This window comes from Equus asinus, chromosome 6, assembly GCF_041296235.1.
Source record: "Equus asinus isolate D_3611 breed Donkey chromosome 6, EquAss-T2T_v2, whole genome shotgun sequence".
NCBI lineage: Eukaryota > Metazoa > Chordata > Mammalia > Perissodactyla > Equidae > Equus > Equus asinus.
In genome coordinates, this window is record NC_091795.1 from 12,164,500 (window position 1) to 12,185,483 (window position 20,984).

At 44.2% G+C, this 20,984-nt stretch overlaps 1 protein-coding gene across 3 annotated transcripts in view; it reads right to left on the reverse strand.

The window, feature by feature from the left end:
• Positions 1-1,474: 1,474 nt before the first annotated feature.
• Positions 1,475-20,984, reverse strand: part of IL18RAP (interleukin 18 receptor accessory protein) — a 29,946-nt gene continuing 10,436 nt past the window's right edge. For 2 of the 3 annotated variants that reach the window (XM_014854114.3, XM_070511555.1), the window contains 7 exons: positions 16,250-16,400; positions 12,163-12,228; positions 10,558-10,681; positions 7,848-7,999; positions 6,625-6,762; positions 3,812-3,985; positions 1,475-3,056 (listed from right to left, as the gene is read on the reverse strand). In XM_014854114.3, coding sequence (XP_014709600.1) covers positions 2,680-3,056; positions 3,812-3,985; positions 6,625-6,762; positions 7,848-7,999; positions 10,558-10,681; positions 12,163-12,228; positions 16,250-16,400 — 1,182 coding nt within the window. In that variant the 3' untranslated portion in view covers positions 1,475-2,679. The remainder of the gene's footprint in view (positions 3,057-3,811; positions 3,986-6,624; positions 6,763-7,847; positions 8,000-10,557; positions 10,682-12,162; positions 12,229-16,249; positions 16,401-20,984) is intronic. The other variant, XM_014854119.3, reaches the window with a different exon arrangement.

Below are 20,984 nucleotides of genomic sequence, written 5' to 3' on the forward strand. Positions count from 1 at the left end.
TCTTCAAGGCAGAACAAGAGGGCTTCTTATGGAACTCTTTCTGTCATCGCTAATGTCCACATCCTGGTTTCAAACTGCACTGAGTCTAAGCCAAGGGATATTGGAAGAAAATAAAATCATGGAACTTTGAATTCTTGTTTTCTTCAGTATTCCTGCTTTGATTTACTTTCTAGAAATCCTCAAACTGATTTTCAATGCATTTTATTCAGGTTTTATAGCTGCAATGAGTGGAAGAGATAGGCTGGCGTGTGCTTATTCCATCTCACCTGGAACTGCAATCCGGAAATAATATAGGGAGTAAATTATAGGGATTTAAAACTCAGAAGAGGGGCCAGCCTGGTGGCATAGTGGTAAAGTTCACATGCCTGGGGTTCACAGGTCCGGATCCCAGGTGTGGGACCTAGCACTGCTCCTCAAGCCAGGCTGTGGCAGCATCCCACATAAAACAGAGGAAGGTTGGCACAGATGTTAGCTCAGCGATAATCTTCCTCAAGCAAAAATAGGAAGATTGGCAACAGATGTTAGCTCAGCAACAATCTTCCTCACAGGAAAAAAAAAATCTCAGAAGAGACCAGGAAAGCTGTGAAATCTACCTGAGATATCATCCAGGGTCAGTAAGGCGTTCTCTATCCTACCATCATCCAAACCAGGACACATTCTCAGAGTGAGAAATTATACTTGGACAACAGGTATAAACCAGGAAGCAGAACATATAGCCACCTGCTTTAGAAAGTGTGGTGGGAAAATGATCCTCTTCTCTCATTGTATTCCACCGAGTTCAATCGTTCAATTACCATCAGCCTCGTACATACACAGAAAATTCATTTTGGTTGTCCACTGTTTTGATTGATTTACATACAAGAAATGTAAATAAACCTTTGTCCTAAATGCTAATTTGTCATCTTCAGTGTACCTCTGAACCTGGAAAGAGTGTATTCTGTAAATGTTAGACCTAGATAGTTGCTTCTTTTGTGTGTGTACAACCTGAGACTCAGTTTGAGTTTTTGTTAAGCTAAGAACCAAACCCTGGACCTCTGCATAGATCAGTTATAGCAATGTTTGTTTTAGAATAAAATAAGCCTGGATAAACTAGCCAAAAGAGGTTTCTGAGTCTTAGATCTCAGAGTGGTAGGCAAGAAAACCCGGGGTTCCGGCCATCGCCATAGCACAATGGCACAATAACAGTGCGGATTCTTCCCCGCCGAGACCCTACAATGAGTCTTCCCACAAGAAACTTCCTTCAGGAGTAATTCATACTCTTCAACTCATCTTTAACTTTATCACCGACACTCCCAACAAAGATGCTGCCTAGTGCCAAAGCCACCATGGTTTTTTTTGATGTGGGCATCTCTGTGAAAAAAGAGCTCCAGGCATTTCACACAGGCTCCAAGCAGTGGCCAGATGACAACGACTTTTAGCCACTCCGAACTCGGGTCACATTCATACCAGGGGATGTGACACATTGCACGTGAATGAGTCCAGAAGTTGCTTGACTTTATTGCCCAAACGAATCATTCCATTCCTTCAGGGATGACAGAGCATGAAGGTTTTATACTCACCTATGACTAGAACACTGTTTTAACTGCAGACTGAATGCGCATAAGGAAAACAAACTTATGAGAATGACATAGCCTTGTCTATCAGGAACAACCACTTGGTACTCCAGCATACCTCCCCATTCCTTAGGAGAACTTCAGCTGAGACCAGCGGGTCAGGAAGCACATACAAGGAGCGCCAGCCTCAAGAGGCGCGTGGCTCAGACAAAAGCTCTGTTTGACCTCCATCCTTGCTATCTTTGAACCAGTGTATACACTTGTTTTCCAGACCCTTGACTGACTCTTGTCACTGCCTTTCTACTTGGTAAGTAACTGCTAGTCCATTCCTTTTCTCCTCATTGGCCTCACCATTTTGGCCTAGTTGGTCCCTACTGCCAGCGGCCCACAGTAAGGTCACGTACTTCACGCCCTGCACAAAGGCCAAGGGGACAAGGAGGAACTGAAATTAGCCCTACTCGCTCCCTCAGCCTTGTGTCTAGCACAGGGCTGCATCGGCCCAGCGGAAGGGGCTCCTTCCTCTAGCTCATCCGCCCGCCCACAGTGGGCACTTCCCACAAGGACACAGTAGAGACTAACCATGGCCCTGTCTGCTCTTCGTCCCCCTGGCTTCTGCCTTTCCTACTTGCAATCCGTGCTCCACAGTTAATGGGTAAACACGGAATAAAAATTGTCTTCTTAACAGAGAAGCTTTAGGCAAAGTTTAAATCACTCATTTCTAATAAAATAACATTTATTTGATTGCAAATCTATATAAATTTATATGTACAATACAGAGGAGACAGGATAGTCCACACCTACAAGCAAAAGTGGCTCTATCTGCTGATTCTGCTCAGACCACTAGGAAAATCTTGGGGGCATTGTGTGCTGAATGTGTGAAGCATCTGGAGAATTCACTCCCTTTGTCCAGTCCAGGAAATCAGGGGTCTAACTGCAGCTTCAGTGTCATTCCAGTACCTGCCAAGCTCACTCAGGGCTGGCAGCACACTCTCCACTTTATATCAGCCCAACTCATGCCGTGCGTTCCGTCCACCAATATCTCTACTCACTAAGGACTGGAGGGGAGGTGGTTCCAGGCCCATTGCACCATTCCCTGGGCTGGGAGCTCCTCCCAGTGGTTTCTGTTTTACCGAGGAGTCTTTTCCAGTGAAAAAATCCTCGGGATGATTCTGAGACGGTGCCACGTGAATCCTTTAGAGTTTTTCACTGGCATGTGGTAGTGCATTTGAGTCCAGAACCTGGAATTGGGGGAAACTGATTTTAAGCCTCTCCAAGTGACTGTGGGCAAAACCCGAAGAGCTTTTTTCACAAGATGAGGTAGAGACTCTGGCTCTCGGAAGGAACGGAACTTAATTAAAATGAGTTTCAGTGTTTGGTCATCCAAGGCAAGATTCACGGCTGCTTGTAGTTCAAAGACACTGGGGCCATTGACATAGTTGGGGCTCAAGATAAATATTCCTCTTCTACTTTTCTTAATAACGCTCACAATGTCTTCTGCATACACTGGAAATAAAGAATTTAATTATTTGCAATTGTTAAAACTGTTATTGTTCAACCATGAGTCCCAATAACCCTGACCCTCCCAGATCTACCCAGGGGGTTCCTTGCAGTGGACACTCTTAGGTAAGAAGGAAAGGAAACAGGCTTTACTATATCATTTTTGATATATCAACTCCCTCGACAGCTGAAGATACACTCTAGTATCTAGTAGCTCTCATTTTATATTCCTCCTCTTGCATTCTGTCTCCTCAAACTGTCAATTCCCATAGGAGCAAAGCTTGTTGGAACTAGGCTGGGATAACGAAGGGACGTGGAATGTCCCCTGTTCCTTGGTGGCATATCTGCAGCAGAGGAGGTCAGCGGGATAAGATGAGGTCTACACATCTGATGGGCGACCAGGGCTGGGCCCAGGTCCAAGGAGCCTGCTTGACCCGGGGCTGAGACTTGTGGCCAGCCAAGTCCCTGAGAGCAGGGGGACCACCTGTTTGGGATGACAGAGACGACTTCCTGCTGAGGAGCCAGGAAAGGTTTCTCTGTTCTGGAAGGCCTCCCTAAGGCCCAGTATTATTTTTTTTTCTGAAGATGGATTTTTTTTTGATGTGGGAGCCTGTCTCTGCAACAAGTTTTTCTGTGTTGTTGTGTTCTAAGCTCATGAAAACTTCCAGAAGATGTACAGCCCAACAGAATGACAGGAAAACTTAGCGTTTACATTTAACTATCTTTCTGTTCTGTATTTTCTCAGGGCGCGCAGGACCTACCTCCTCCTGGGGCCACGTCTCTTTCAAACAAACACAGGGTGTATCCGTATTTGTTTTCCAAAACTTCAGGGAAGAGATTCAGGGCCAAGTTTTCCTCACTCAGGGATGAAGGGGCCTCACTGTCAAAAGAGCTCCATCTCGCATAGGATACAAAAGCATCGAACTCCTTTTTATCTGAGGAAGAGGAACAATAGAAACCGTAAGCCCTTTACGTCTTTATTACTACCGTGGGCTACCTACGCATGCGCGGACCCTACGGTAAGCGGGTCAGAATTAAGCTTTGGGAGCTTTACTGAACTGATTTAAAAAAATGAAAAGCAGCAGCTGTGTCCATTTCAAAATCACACTGCTAAGTGGTATTGATTGTCCGCCCAGAATCGAATTCTAATTGATGAAGCACTCCTGCGTCTTCACTGAGGTCGGATCAAACAGCTGGGCCTGCTACGATGAAATCCCACCGCCGGGAGCTCCTCTGAGCCTCTCCGCATCTGCAGTGTCGCTGCTGTCTCATTAGTTACACATCAAAGGAGAGTCTGCTCCACCAAAGCGTGATGCTCTCCAGTGCACCAAGCCCGGCTAAGACCCAGCGCCTTGCACGTGAGGGCGCTGACGCACATGGATCTGTGTGTGAATCCCCATATGTCAAATGAGAGCACAGAGACTCCCCCGCAGGCTGCCTTCAGGGTTGCGTGACATCGTGTATACAAAGAGCTTGCCGTCAGGCTTACAGCAGGCATACGGGAAATATCCATTCCCCTCCCTTCTAGGTGGAAACTATATTTATGGAACTTGTTCTAGGATACTTTTAAGGTCTCATATGTCTCTGTTGACTAAATTATTACAAAGCACATTGATCACGGGGATGTGTTAAAGGACTAACGAACTGCAAGAGGTTTTCCACAGAAGTTAACTCGGGCTTTGGAATTAGACACACCTGGTTCGTATGCCCGCAGTTTGCACAATGCCTGGCAAACAGTATTGTTAGAAAATAGTAAACAGTAGCACTGGGTGCTAATGCAATTTGGCAGTACACTCGCTCAACGTGGGCCTCAGGAGAGGCCTTAGCGGGTGGAAGTGCCAGCCAAAGAAAAGGAAGAGGGAGCGGAGGAGGTCCAGGAGCGAAGAGAGGAGGAAGCCAAAGAACCCAGGCCCAGGACGCTCATCTGGGAAGCTCCGGGTTGCCCGGGTGGGAAGGAGGCGCCTCACGGGGCGTGGCCAGCAGGTCAGTGCTGCGCAGCTTAAACGTGTAACACGCCACAGGCACCTCGAGCCCTTCCACATCCCTGTGACACTCCAGCAAGCTGGGATTGTTCTGTAACTGGAATTAATTTCGTTGCTAATGAAACGAGAGAGTGAGAGTATTAGACTGTCTCTTAGGTCCTCCACGATTCTGACATTCTGTGTCTGGCTAAAATTTTGGATATTCAGCATTAACTCCAAAGGAAGTGGTCATTTGGCCGAGAAACATTAGCTTGGCCACGCAGGACACGGAGTCACGACGCTTGAGCACCAGGCTCCGCCTCCCGGTCACATCACTCAAACACTGTCCGCGCAAAGAGACAGGCGGCGCTTAAAACGTTTCGCAGTCGACTGACTCTTCCGTGCAAGCTTTAGAATCTTAAGATAAATAGTATTTCAGTAAAAGAAGTATGAGTCATCTAGGGGAACAACTAAGACATCGACTTAGACAATTTGTTGAGTTCAATAAAACTAAAAAGCTGATTTTTAAAAAATAAATCTCTAAAACACTCTTGGCTCGAGGATTCCTAGTGTGTATTCTCGGTAATCGGTCTAAAGAAAGGCGTGACTGAGGCACTTCCTAACGGGCGCTGTCCCTAGCTGACAGCTCCTCACAGAGTTTCCAGGGTGGGAGAAGCAGGGCCTGGGAGGGGCATCGGAGTGGGGGAAGAAACATCCCCGGAATCCGGCAGGGGGGATTCTGCTCTTCCCAAGCAGTAGAATTATGCACTAAAACTGCAGACATTCTACCCTTAGAGACCTCCAGGACAAGAAAAACATGCAAGCAAGCAGCTCTTCCAGTCTAAAGAAGCGACAGAATAAATGCTACTATCCTGTCCCATGGGAAAACTGACAGACACTGCATAAATAGTAACAGCACTTGTATTTTACAGAACTTCACACTTTTGGGGCCATTTGCACCATGTTCTAGCCCCTCCCTTTACAGATGAGGCTAACGAGGTAATAGCTGATGGGGGCACCAAGCCTAACTGCCCAGGTGCAAATGCTGCGCTCTGTCACCTCCTGGCCGTCCAATTTGGGGCAGGTGGCTGTACATCCCTCTGCCTGACTTGTCCGATTGCGGTGACAATTAAAGTAGTGAGCGAATACACATGACTGGCATCCACTCAGTACTCAGGAGATAAGGACAGCTGGCGTGGACTGAGTGTTTACCAGGTGCTGGACACTGTTCTAGATGCTTCACGCATCCTCACTCTGTAGCATTCGTTGTGCTGGTGCTCACAGGACAATCCTATTTTACAGAAGAGGAAACTAAGGCACGGGGATGTTAAGTGGTCAGCCATATTGCTCTAGGGTAGTTAGCAGAGAGGTTATTTTCAACTCCAACATGCCTTACAATAGCATTGTCGGCAGGACTCCTGGTTACTGGAATGAAAAGAAATTGTTTCTCTGCTTGCTCCCAGCCCTCCCGGGTGTGAAGCCACCAGACCTGGAGAAGGGTCTCAAAGCCTGAGGGGTGTGACTTTGTCCATCAGGGAACATCCATTTCTGAAGCTCCTCTCTTTAAGTTAGTTCTGAGAGGAAAAGTCAGAGGCAAGTTGGGGTCCCCTTACCCCCGAGTGTCTCGTCCTTGCTCTGGTAGGTTCGGTAAAGCAGCACTATTTCAATCCAGTACGTGTAGAGGAAAGCGCCTGCCGTCAGCACGCCTGCCAGGGTCATGATGGTGCCAAGTAGGATGTACAGGAACACCACTGGGGAAACATGGAGGCCATGAGCAAATGCAGAGACAGGGCTCCCGGGACAAGACCACCTCAGGCCAGCGTGGGAACCCACTCAGTGCCTTTTCGGCCCTATGATTTTATCAAAATGAGTGCTAGTGGAAGCACTTGTCGTAAATCTGGAAACGTCTTAAATCGCATCTTGCAGGAACTCTCTTACAATGAACTGGTCAAACCCAGGGAATGAGTGGTTACTGATCAATCGGATGACCTGGGAAACTGATCATAGCCACTTTTATTTTTCCCCCATAAACTTCCACACAACTCATTTGCATTCCTCTCACTGTATGTTGTAAACTATTTTTATGCATTATCATCTCTACTAAAGCTAAACTTCCTGAGGCCAGGAGCTACACCCTCCACAGTACCTAACAAATGGGACCTTCCACACACCTCTACAGAGCATCCATTAGGGGCCAGACACAAATTTTGTCTTCTTTAAGCTTCCCAAGTATTCAAACTTGCTTGTTCTATTATCATCTATTAACTGAATGAATGAATGATACCAACTTCATCTATGAGCATCTTGTTAAAGAAATTTAAAAACTATTCCTTACCAGGAATTTCCACTCCAGCTTTAAAAGGCTACTATCTGGGAGATACACATATTACTCCAAACACTGAGCAAGATTACCCTTTCTCTCCGCCACTCTCCAATACCAGACCATCACATCCTCTGGATTCAGAAGCCAGGAAGGGAAAATAGGAAAGGGGGCTAGGTTCTAGCACAATACCTGCCACATAAGGCATGCCCTGTAGGAATCTGTAGAATGAATGAGTGAGTGAGTGAGCAAATGCGTGACTGACAGGCTTTTCCAACACAGCCCCCAAATACAGAGTATCAGTTAAGAGGACCAGCTCTGGATCACTGATGGGAAGCTTACCGGTGGTGTGACCTTGGACAAGGTATTAAATAGGTTACCACAAGCAAAGTGCTTAGAACGCTGCCTGGCATCTAGTGTTAATTGCTATCATCATCATTACGATTCTTTGGCAAAATTCGTCTCCTCTCAGATAAAAGCAGCTGTGGGCATTCGGCAGCAACCTTCCAGGCTTACCTCCTTTCTTCTCTTTCAGTTGGATGGACTGGGTGGTGTTCCCGAGGGAGTTCTGGGCAAAGCAAATGAACTTCCTGCGAAGGTCACTCTGAGTAACTTCTTTCAAAAGGAGGACACGCTCGATGACTTCATCCTTTAAGGTGGATTTAACACTAGGAAGGAAGAAAAAAATTCCACTCATTCAGCAACGTAAATTGACCTCCATTTGCAGTACAGTCGTGTACCACATAACAATGTTTCGGTCAACAACAGACCGCATACACAACGTTGGTCCCATCAGATTAGTACCATGCAGCCTAGGTGTGTAGCAGGCTGTACCATCTAGGTTTGTGTAAGTGCACTCTATGCTGTTCACACAATGACACAATCGCCTAACAATGCATTTCTCAGAACGGATCCCTGTTGTTAAGGGACGCATGACTGTATTTGGAACTCATATAAACAGCCAAAATCTGGTTTTCAGAAGAGTTGTGGGATCAAATAGTATAAGGAGATGCCAGAAGAATATAAGACGCTCAGAGAGGGCTCATTTTTTATTAAATTATTGAATCTGCTAAGCATCATTCTAAGCACTTAGACTAAAATATAATTTACTTGTGGGCCTCATCTGATCTTTCTTACTTCAAGAATTCTCCTTGAGGGGCTGGCCCTGTGGCCAAGTGGTTAAGTTCAAGCACTCTGCTTCAGTGGCCCAGGGTTTCGCAGGCCCAGATCCTGGGCGTGGACATGGCACTGCTTGTCATGTCATGCTGAGGTGGCATCCCAAATACGACAACCAGAGGCACTCACAACTAGAATATACAACTAGGTACTGGGGGGCTTTGGGGAGAAGGAAAAAAAAAGATTGGCAACAGTTGTTAGCTCAGGTGCCAATCTTTTAAAAAAAAGAATTCTCCTCGAGAACAGAAAATAACAATAATTGGAGAATGATATCAGAAATGGCTAACTTCTGCTGAGGGCTTACTGCCTATCCGGTGGTCTCGTGGCACTAAGTGTGGACTACGAAGCTCCCCCATTCCTCAGCTCACAGGAAGCCCAAGAGGTCACCCTATCACCATCCTAACTTGGCCAGCAGCTCCAACCAGGAGCAGAAGGTGGGTGACAGTCCAAGGTCACACCACTGGAAGTGCCATACCGCGCAGGAAGTGTGAAGCTCAGCACTTATTCACAATTTGGATTCTCTAAAGTGGCCCATCTACAGGTGTCTTCACGTTAAAGAATATTGTTTGTGTGGATGATGTTTTGGGCTGTGTTGCTTGGAGCCCACAATACCAACTCTTATTCCCTGGATAGTTCCTACCTGCCAGAGACCTGATAAGCATATCACCTCTACCCTACCTCTTCCTTGCAGGGACCCTGCAGAGTGGAGGTTAGGTCCACAGATTACAGACGGCGCAGTGGAGGCTCATGGGGGTTCACGTTGCCGACGGGTGGAAAACAGAGATTCAAATCGAAGGGCATGGGGAGCCAGAGCACACTCTCGGCCACACTCAACTACGTTCAACTTTGATGCAATATCAGCTTAATATGAGACCTTAAATCTGTCCTTTATTTGTTTATTTATTTTGGTGAGGAAGATGGGCCCAGGGCTAACATCTGTTGCCGATCTTCCTCTTTTTGCTTGAGGAAGATTGTCCCTGGGCTAACATCTGTGCCAATCTTTCTCTTTTTTGTATGTGGGATGCCGCCACAGCGTGGCTTGATGAGCAGTGCTAGGTCCACACCCGGGATCCGAATCTGCGAACCCTGGGCTGCAGAAGCAGAGACACAAATTAACCACTCAGCAACCAGGCCAGCCCCTGTCCTTTATTTTTTGTAGTGATGTATACTTTGCAAAATGGTGGTACATTTCTTCACTCAAATGTTTTAAAAATCAGAAAGAAGTGCTTAATACATAGACTATTCCTTTGGAACAGATCTTGGAAAAATGAGGGACTGTATATTTTAGCAACATGCCTAACAGATTGGATCCCAGCCCTTAAGGCTTCCAGGGCCAGGAGTCCAGCTTTGTGAAGAGCTGGATAGTCCCAAATGTCTAGCGTTTTCCTTACCACGGAGCCAAACTATCTTCCCAGTATATTCTGCCCACTAACCCAGGTTCTGTGCTCCAGAGAGCAACAACCTATGTCTAGTATCTCATAAAACATAATAGCTGCCAAGTCCTTCAAGACACACATCCCACCTCTGAGTCTCCTTTTCCAGGGTGGGTTGCTTCAACTGTTCCTCACTTCACGTAGTTTTGGTCAGGCTCCTTATTCTTGTGCCGCTTCTTCTGGATACATTCTGGACTGTTACTGACTCTGCAGATTGGGACCCCTGAATTCGCCACTACCCTGAACGGAGGGAGGGCTCTGGGGAAAATGGCGGTGGCAGGGCGGGGCAGTGCGCAGCTCCCTTTCCCATTTGTCGGACTCGCTGCTTCTGTCCAAGCAGCCTGGGTCGGTATGTTTAAAGCAGCCACATCAAACTGTTGCTACAAACTGAGCCTTAAAACGACTTATATATTTCATTCTATGGCCCTATCAGAAACTGCATTTGGCCCCCATGTTTAAAATTAACACCCACTTTGCATTTCTGTGCTTTTATTTTCACCACTAGTTGGTGCTAGTGGCTACACCATTTGCTCACCTCTCTACATTTTAGAGGTTTCTAAAGGTGAAAGCATTCAGTGCGCATTGCAAAGAATATAGTCGGTTCATCCCCTTCTTACCTTTTCCCCTCAGGTGTTGGGACTTCCCACTCCTGGTCAGAATCTTTGACGTACCATCTTATCACAGGTCTAAAGTCCTTTTCAAAACCAAATCGTGCCGTGCAGTTAAGAGTGAGAGGCTTTCCTGAAAACGAAGGGGCCACAGCAAACAGGAAGGAAGACGGTGAGAAGGCTGTGTCCTGGGCAGGAGGAAGACCCCATCTGAAGACCGTCCCCTGGCCCAGTCAGGTTTGCAGGGGAAACAGGTGTGCCAGAAATTACCAAACGTCTACCTGCCTCTCATTCAGAAACAAACAAAACCAGGCATGTTTGTATCTAACGGGTAATACATAGACCTGAAACCCGTGACAATATTCTTAAAGTGAAGACTAGCGTGGTCAGAGCAGCAAGGGTTCTAATGTGGTTTGGGGACAGACACCAGGAAAATGAAGAGTTTCAGTGACCCGCTCAACCTGCCACGGCTGCTGTTGAAGCACAAGGTGTGTCACTGAAGAACATTTTACTAACCAATGTTTGCATGTTAAATAAAAATCATGAGGTTACTGTAGCTGTGGTTTGAAGAAGGAGTTGTTGAGATATTCAGTTGTTTTTTGAACTGCGCTCTGTGGACAGGCATGCGTGTTATCACACTACCCTCTTTCTTCCCAGCTTCTCTGTCAGGGCATTCAGATACGCTCTCCCTCAAACTCGGCATTTTAATAACGAAAGGGTGAGGGGGCTCCAGCTGAAAGCTCATCTTTGCACCTTAATAGTGCTTTTCCCCAATCATACTTTAAAATTCACTGATACTGCATGTAACTTGGCTATTTTTGATTATTTTTTTCCTCCTTCTTTCCTTCTTCCTTCCATCCCTGTGATGTTGCCCATATCACCATTTCTATTTCTATAATCAGAATAAGCCGCTACCACCACCTAGTGGTCTTTTACCATAATATCTATTTTTACATTTCCATCTAAAATTATAGATATCTTAACTAGCATTTGAAAGAACAGTTATTTCATTGAAAGAACCAGCATTTGGTTTTAAATAGAGCACTTCTTATTTGGCTGTGTGGGAAGATGTAGGTTTTATCGAAGTTGACAAAATGAAAGGGACCACAGGAACATCACTTTTCCCCTTTGCCCAAAAGAAGACATTACTTGGAAATACAAATGACTTGAGCAGGGGTTGTAGTATTCCCCTATAGTTATTTTAAAATCCAGACCAAACACTGTATTCATAAGTGTTAACAATACTTAAGTTGGTAAATTGGTTACCTTTAAAGGCTGAACCAATATCTGAAACCACCCGTTCATGGGGGAGTCAGGAGGAATCTGAAATCCATTGGTCATGTCCAATGCACCAACCACCTAACATACATTCTCCTGTGTTTCTCAATGCCACCTTGCGGGGTCACTTTTCTTTTGCCTATTTACTGGTTTAAAAACGGAGGCTTCGAAAGATTAAGTAACTGTATAAGGTCACAAAACTAGTCAGTGGCTGAGTCAAGATTCAGACCCAATGCTGTTCGACTTGAAATCTCGATGTTCTTCTCCTTCTACCACAGTTAGACCTGCTTCCAGAAGCACGGTGTAATTCAAGGGTGATGACACCACCCACCTTACCGAGTTCTACTTCCAGTGTGTCCTTGATGGGATCCAGGATATCTGGTTTGAGATTAGTGTCTTTCACTGAAAGACGAAAATAAAAATTATTATTTGCATTGGGAAATCTGAAGGCCTGATTGCTGGAGATTTGAGTGCATAATTGGCTCCCTCTTTGAATTTTATCCATAATTCATAAGGCTAGAAACTCAAGTTTCCATGTGCAAAGCTTGCCTCCAGAAACGACTGTGACATCAGGTTGCAGGTGCTCGCAGAAGATTAATCCCTGCTAATCCCATATCTGCCTGGGGACATTTTCTTCCCCACCAGCCCTGCTCTCCCATTGCAGACTTGGGCCCCCTTCCCTGTCTTTTCCTACAAGGTTGCTTTTTGGTGCCATCTGGCTGAGAACTCCAACAGGAAGGAGAACCTCTCTGAGAAAAGGTACAAGTCAACCAGATCAGAGTCCACCCCTCCATCCTTAATTCACAGTTTGTTTCAAAATAAAGGTGAGTCCAGCTCTTCACTAATCATTTAGCCCTCAACTTCCTGACACAAACTTTCAAATATGCCTCCACCGTCAAATTCCCCTGGAAGATGTCCCATCTCCTAATAAAGGAAAATTCATCGTCTCTGGGCATCGTCCTTCTTTCCCGTCTCAGGGACCTCCTTCCCTCAGTTGCACCATTTTTTGACTTTGACTCTCTCTCTCTCGGCTTCTTCCCACCTGCATTTATCCATGCTCAGTCTCTCTATCTTAAAAAAGAGAAAAAACTGTCCACCTCACATCCCTGCCTCTGTCATTCTCCTTCCTTCTCAGCCAGGTTCTTGAAAGAGTGCTACGTGCTCATTTCCTCCTGTCTCTCACTGCCTGTGGAGTCTGATTTCTGCCCCCATCACACCACTGAAACTGCTTTGGCCAAAGTCACCAGGGACCTCCTTGCACCTAAATCCATTGGGTACAATTGAGTTTCTGATCTGCTTCACCTCTCACCAGCACTGGGCACTGCTGGCCACGTCCTCTTTGGAACCCTCTTCTCTTTTGGTTCCACGTTTCTCTTGCTCACCTTCCACCTCTCTACTCACTTTTCTGTGTGCCTGTGGCCTCCTCTTCTTCTATGCCTCTTGCGAATGTCAGTTCTCTCCTAGTGGTCTTTCGTTCTAGCTCCCCTCTGGGTGGTGCAGTTCACTCTCTAGCCTTCTTCTCTGTGGAAGGTCTTGGCCCTTGAAATGATCTATCTCCTACATCGTCAATTTCACTTCCTCTACTGCTCTCCTCACCCTTCCACTGATAGCAACTTGCTGATGTCAAGAATGACTTCCGTCTTCCCAAATCCAATGACAAGTTCTCAGCCCTCACTATTTGATGCAGTGCATCCCTCCTTCCTTCCTGAGACACTTTAGTCACTGTGCCCTGGGACAGTTCTCCTCTGTCCTCATACCATTGTTCCATCTCCTTTGGGGTCTCCCTTCTCCCCACCTCTCCAAGTATTGGAATGTTCCAGGCCTCAGTTACAGGCCCTCTTCTCTCTACACTCATTCCCTAGGCAATCTCATTCAGTCCCTTTGCTGTAGACATCATGTTGACCAGCCTCACATCCACATCTCCAGCCCCAGGATCTCCAGACTTGTTTATCCAAATACCAACTAGTCGTCATGACTTGGATGACTGAGTCCCTTCAAGCCTTATACTTAATTTCTTCCTCTGACCCTCTTCTTTTTCAGCCTTTTCTGTTTCATTTAATGGTGCCACCATTTACTGACTTATTGAGGCCAGAAAACTACAACACCCTTGATTTACCTTTTTCTTTTACCTTCCACATAAAATCCATCATCATGTTCTGTTGATGCACAAATAAAGCCAATTCTCATCACCTCTGCCAAGTCTATTCAAACAACAACCAGAGACATCTTTTGAGGACATGAATCAAACCTGCTGCTCCCCCATCTGTGCACTCTATCAGCTCTTATGTATGCTATCCTATCCGAGCCTCTGCCAGTATATTACAGAAAGTCTAACTGGTTGCCCAACTTAAAACCTGGCTCTTATCCTGGATTTCTCCTTTCCCCTCTTCCTCACTCCCAATTCCCAAATCATTTCAGATGTACCTTCTAAATATTTCTTGAGTCCATTCACTTCTCTCCATCCCCACTTCCACTCCTAGTTCAGGCCACCATCAGCAATTGCCTGGTTAACCATAGCAGCCTCCTAATTCTTCTCCCTGCCTCCATTCTTGCTCCCGAATATCCATTTTCTACACAGTAGACAGAATAATCTATCTCAAATACAAACCTATTCATGACAGTCTCCTGCTTAGAACCCTCACTGGCTCCCCACTGTTCCCTGGCTAAAGTTCAACCTTACTAGAACAGTGTGATGTCAGACCTGCATCCAAACGCTCACCCTCAATTGACCTTCTCTTTCTTCCTGGACTGCAGCACACTTTCTCTCATGTCCTGGGCATTAACTGTACTGTTCCCTCTGCCTGGAACAGCATCTTTCCCACCTTCAGTGAGCTAGTTTGTCCTCACCCCTCAGTTCTCACTTGGACTTGGTGTGCCCAAGTTTGGGTTTGGGGGGTCTCCCATATGCCTTACTGCCTCCCTTTCTCCCCACTCATCACATTGTGTAATGATAGCCTGTTTCCTCTCTGTCTGTCCCACAAAATGCTAAGGTCTGGGAGAGCAGAGAAAGTGTCCAGGTGTTCATTCTCACATCCTTAGCACCAAGCCCAGCGCCTGACACATATTAGATGTTCAACTGATATCTGTGTAAGAATGAATAAGTGAAAGAATGAATGAGTAAATGAGGAGGACAGGAATGATGACAGAGAAGGCTTGGTTGAAACAGGTGCAACAGATGTTGCAAGGCATCCCTTGGGAGAGAAAAGCAGATTCTGCCACTGAAAATTTGATGGGCTGAGTTATCATCACTTGGAGGGGCCAAGTGCTAATAGTGGGTAATAGTGGTGATAGAATTTGCATTCTAACTTCTCATCCAAGGAACAATCTAATATAAATTTAAATTGCTGAGATCTGAAGTAGAGAGTGCAAGAGCCGGGAAGTAGGCAGGACCGTGTGCCTTGGTTTCAGGGCTTCATCTGGTTTGTATCTTTCAGTAAAAGAAGAGGATGTAAAATTAATATATTTAACAAGAGCTAAGTCAACCATTCTGTAGATGTTAAATACAAAGCATGAATGGCTGTTACGTCTTGACATAGGCCATGCTTAAATTAATTACATCGGATAGTGTATTCATGCTGACGCTTGTAAATCTAGTAAGAATGACCCAAGGGAAAGACGGGGCCAAAAATAGACAAATCACAGAAGAATAAATCCAATGGGCCAAAAAACATATGACAAGATATTCAGCTTCATTAGTAGTCAGGAAAATGAAAATTGGTATAAAAAAAGAGACTCCACTTGTCACCAATCAAAAAGTCTGATAGCACCAAATATTATTTGGGAATAATGGAAATCTGTTCATTGCTGATGGGGGTGTAAATTGGCACAATGATACCTCAGAATAATACCATGTGTTTATAACACAAAACACATGTTGCAACATAAAATTTATTAATGGATACATGCATATGTAGAAAAAGCATAAAAACATAAATGGAAAGGATATAAACTGCAAGATTGGACTACATCTGGGAAGCTAAAGGTTGGGAAGGGATGAGGCATAGGCCTTAAGCTATATTTGCAATATTTTGCTTCTTTAAGGAAAAAATGAAATTTTAGGCATATGGAAAAATATTAACAGTATTAAAGCTGGTAATAGGTACATGGGTGTCACTTATTTTTGGGTGTGGAATATTTAATATATTTTTTTAATTTATTACAAAGACAAACCAAGAGATCAACGCATGGAAAACCCAACTTGTGACAACTTGACTATGATCCAGAACCAGGCCTTCCTCTGAGGAGGGAATCTAAGTTAATGGGAAAATTGATGTTTGCCAACGTTCAAGGTTGTACATGACTATAGTGTATGACTATCTCTTTTTTGGTCCAAAAATGAAAAAATTATTAAGTCAAAGGAAGATCAATTTAATTGGGTAATTGGGCTTCAAATCTCAAGTCTTGAACCCAAGATCTTGCTTACCAATGGTTCTCACTTGAACAACAGCTCTGACCGTCCAAGAACTTGTGCTGTCTGACTGAGTGTAATCACATACGTATGTGCCCTGGTGATAGTCATAAATTTCATCCACTAGGATTGGGTTGCTCCTTTCTTCAGAGAGTAGTTTTCCATTCTAATTCAAGAGACAGGAAAATTAAGTAACTTTCTTTGACCAGAGAATTGTTATTAATGCTAATCGCACCTACAGAAAAACTTCCCATATTTGAACCAGGCAAGGAGAAAGTCAAACTGAGATAAGGACATCGCAATAATACCCCTATGCTATGAAGATATTTTGTTCAAAACCCGTATTTGTACGATTCTACTTGAAGTGAGAGGCATTTTTGACTACAGTTATGTTATGTGTGGAGATCAGAGCGCCAAATCCAATCAACCCACCAAGAGCGATTTAAGTCAGTATTACCCAAAGCACAACTCAGGTTCCTGAGAATATTCTAAAAAACTCATAGTGTTCTAAGAAGCTGATACCTAAGTAAATTTTTTAAAAACATGAATATTTATACTAATATTTCTGGAAATTGACATGGGTTATTTTGGGCATGGGGCTAACAAAGTTTCTTCTTTAAATAAATTTAATTATAATAAAAAATAACTTTTAAATAAAAAATATTAAGAAAATAACTAAGCAGGTGTACATAAATATGACAAAGAATGACTAATGATCCAGAAACAATTATTTAAATCACAGTGGACCCAAAGTCGAGTGAGAACTAAAAAACAATTGTGAACGTTTATCTCCCTTCCGTGGAATCTATCAGTGAGAGTCTTCTGCCTTGAGGATAAAGTCTAAAGTTCTTCACAGTCTGATCTTGCCATTCCTTCCTGGACTCATTTCCTGCCGCTGCCCCTCTACCAACTGCCATTCCCTAAATAAGCACGTTCTTTCTCCATCCATGCATCTGCACATCTCCCACCACTTCTCCCCACATCTTCCATCACTTTTTTGAGTAGGCTGCTGCTCAATCTTCAACTCCAGCTCAAGAGGTAGCTCTCATGGAAATGAGTTATCAGGCGTTCCGGAGCCGAATCAGTCACTTCATGCTCCCGGAGCTCTCTTATTGCACGTAGCCCTTTCAGAGTAATCATGTGTGTAGGTTTCTCCTTCTCTGTAGTTCTTGAGAACAGCCCATGTTCCAAGACATAGAGCTGGTCCTGGACACACTGGGAGGAGTGAACACAGATACTTTCTCTGTGAGCTCTCCGTCTCAGAATGTGGGCCCTGAGCGGTAAGCCAGAGCATGATGCACTCAGGTCACTCTGACTCAGCTCAGGTGATGCAGGGGTGCTCCCTCCAGTCTAACCAGAGCCTCACAGAACATGTAGGAATCAGTCAATTGAAGGGAAATGACATTTTAGGAACATTTGAAGCAAAGTATCTATAGAGAAAACGAGGCCAAGGTGAAAGGGCTCATGCATGTGGATGTGTTTCATCTTTGGTCTCCAGTATAGGCCGGGAGGCTAGCATAGTAAGCTCTTTGTAAATAATGAGTAAATAAATGTAAGAATAATTGAAAGAAAGGTTTTGAAGCATAGTAGTCACATGATCAGACATTTTTAGAAAAATGACTGGCAACTGACTATGGAAGCTCTTGTAAATTTCATCAAGGACTATTATAATCACCTTTGTATTTCTAGGGACTGGGACATAGTAGAAGCTCCATAAATATTTTTTGAATGATTCAGTATCACTGTACCAATAATCCTATGGCCCCTAACCTCCGTGTAGCACACAGCCTTCCAATTTCCAACCAAGAGGACCAGGAGCATCTCTCTCACCACTCCAGTCCAAAGTAAAGAGAGAAAAATAACAAAATAATAAGAACCGATTTCCTATGAAGATTACAAAGTTCTTTCTCATATATTACCTCATATTCTCTGACTTGATTTGCACAGATTCTATGCCTTCCATTTGAAAGACGAGAAAACAGAGGTTCTGGAGTTTGTGTTTTGCTCCATATCACAGAGGTAGTGTGTGAAAGGACTGAGAATCAATCTAAATTTCTGTGCCTCTGAGTTTCACGTTCTGATTGAGGAATTTCCCTTCCACTTTGCCTGTTGACTCATAGAAGCAGGGATTCCCCTATTCCAAGTCTCTGATGTGGTTCCTGTAGCCCAAGAAGAAATTTCCGGTAGGTTGACAAAGAGCCTAAGAGGAGGGTCAAAGCTGTTCAGATAGGGCCAGCTGCAGGTAGGAAGTAAAATAAGGCCAAGTGGTGGGACAGACAAGGTTAAATATCTATCAGCTCATCCCAAGAATCATAAACCCTTTGAAAGGAAGGTTCAGAGCACAGGGTAAAATTCAGAGATAAAACCCTAGAGAACACAGTAATATGCAAAGAACAGAAATTGGAGAGGAGATGTGTCATAAGTCACATGAGAAAGTAATGGGAGAGGATGCAGAGCTGTAGCTAAGACCTCAGCCAAGCCACAGGGAGGAGGAGTAATAACAAAGTGGACCAGATTTTTTTAATAAGAAAAGATATCAAAAAGATAAGTATGGCTTAAATGTATTATTAAGACTTTGTGAGATGGAACTGAAAGGAAATATCAAAGAAAAGAGATAAGGGAGAAGCAATTTGTGTCAAGAACAACGGGAAATTCGTTCTCAAATAGAGTCACAAATGATCCTATAAGGAAAGAGAGATGCTAATGGGGCTGCACAGGGAATTCTTTCTTTTTCTCAGAGTGAAACAGTCATGAACAAAATATGGAAGGAGGAACATCTCAGTGTGGACCTGTGTGAATAGTGTCAATAAGTCCTAGAGAGAACTGAGGCATGTGAAAAAAGTCAGAGGACACTAACAAGGACTTTTAAAGGTGTGTGTGAAGCATGGAGAAGAACGAAGAAAACATATTCTTGTTATCAGGAGCAGTTTTTATAATATTATGCTCTAATATTGCCAAGCTCTTGGACTACCAGGCAGTACAGCCACTCGAGAGAGCACAACACAAGTTGTGTTATTCTCAGGAATGGTGCTCCCTGGATTGGGCAACGCAGTGGAGCTCCTACCTGGGCTTCCACTACCTGGTCTGCGAGGACTGCCAGCATCTATATCTGGAGCCCTGTCTTCCTTGATGTACTGGAGTTTTGCTTGTCTGTTTTAACAACTCCTTGTATCCAGATCTGTATATACATACATATATTTACCTCTTCTCACCCCAATTGAATTAGCTTCTACTTTCTGCAACTGGGTAAATGCTGTGAATATATTTTGAGCCATAAAAGACGCAAAATATGACAGTCATCTCTTTCACACCCCACAAAGTGTTTAATCTTTTATTTTATTCCTTGAAAATATCACTAATATCCTCCATCTTCTCTCTGTCCCCCACGCTATTTTCCTGGATCAGGACACACCTGTAAAGTTCAACCACACCAACAGGGACTCCATAACCATACCACGTGACCACCCACAGCCTTTATTTCCAGCTCTAACCCCCTACACTACTCGAGATTTCTCTGCTCCCATCCAGCTGAGCTGTTCGCCATTCACAGAATGTAGCCTTTATGTTGCACTTTCCTGCTAAGTGCAGCTGCATGCTCTCTCGCCCCAATCATCAACTGACAACATTTACTTCTATCTAAATTTTGTACTAATATTTATCATTTAATGGGAAAAGGATACATTATGGAAACTATAGACTGGTGAATCTGATGTCAATCTTTAGCCAAAGTCTTGAAGGACTTATTAAACAAATAGCTTATGAACCCTCCAAAACCAAAAAGGTGGTTAATATTTGCCAGCTCACATTCACCAATGACAATCAGGCCAGTCTTCTCATTTCCTTCCATGATAGAATAATTAGACCAGAGGCTCAGAGGAATATAGTAGACACACTGTGTCTTCAATATAGTGAGTCATTTGGAAAATATTTTGATGATCTCCTTGTTATACAAAATGGATACATGTGGGCAGAATGATTCAACATTTGGGTGCCTTTTTCAGTTAACTGAGCAGGAGCACCCCCAAGCTGTGGATCAATGGACCACATGTAACTAGAAGGATCAATCTAGAGTCAACAGTTATGGACTCTGTCCTCAGTGCCAGGCTGTTCAAGATTTTTACTGGGTGTTTGAGTGAAGACCTATCACACATGTATCTCATCTACAAATCTCACAGATCTGGGCTTACAGGCTAATACGCTGGATTTCAAATCAGAATGTCAACCTCTTGCCATACATAGAATGATAAGCTAAAACCAACAAATTAGAATTTAATAAGACTAAATGTAAAATCATGAATATGGGCTGCAAATTCTACTCTATTCGCACAAAAGAGAACTGGCCTGATGGCAGTTCTTGTGAAAAAGACCTCCGGGCCAACTCAGAGGTGGATCAAGCATGGAACGGAGCTGTCCCAGAGCAGATACAATCGGAGACTGCATTTATGCTGTTCTGAACAAGGAAGGATGTAGTTTCTCTGTTTTCAGCGTTGGTTAGACAGGGTGCAGGTTCTAGCATTGAACAGACGTTAGGAAGCTGTACAGAATTTTGAGAGTTCTGAAATGTCGCAGTGAGAACAACCAAATAGGCCAATGTCTCGACCTTGGAAACAGATTTCAAAACTCAAATCTAAATGATCTTTGCTTCTTCCCTCCTGGGAATGACATTGATCTCTGTCCTAGACAGTCTTGCCATACTCCCCAGTTCTCATGTCACGAGGCTCTCAGAATGCCAAAAGGTGCCAGTTACTAT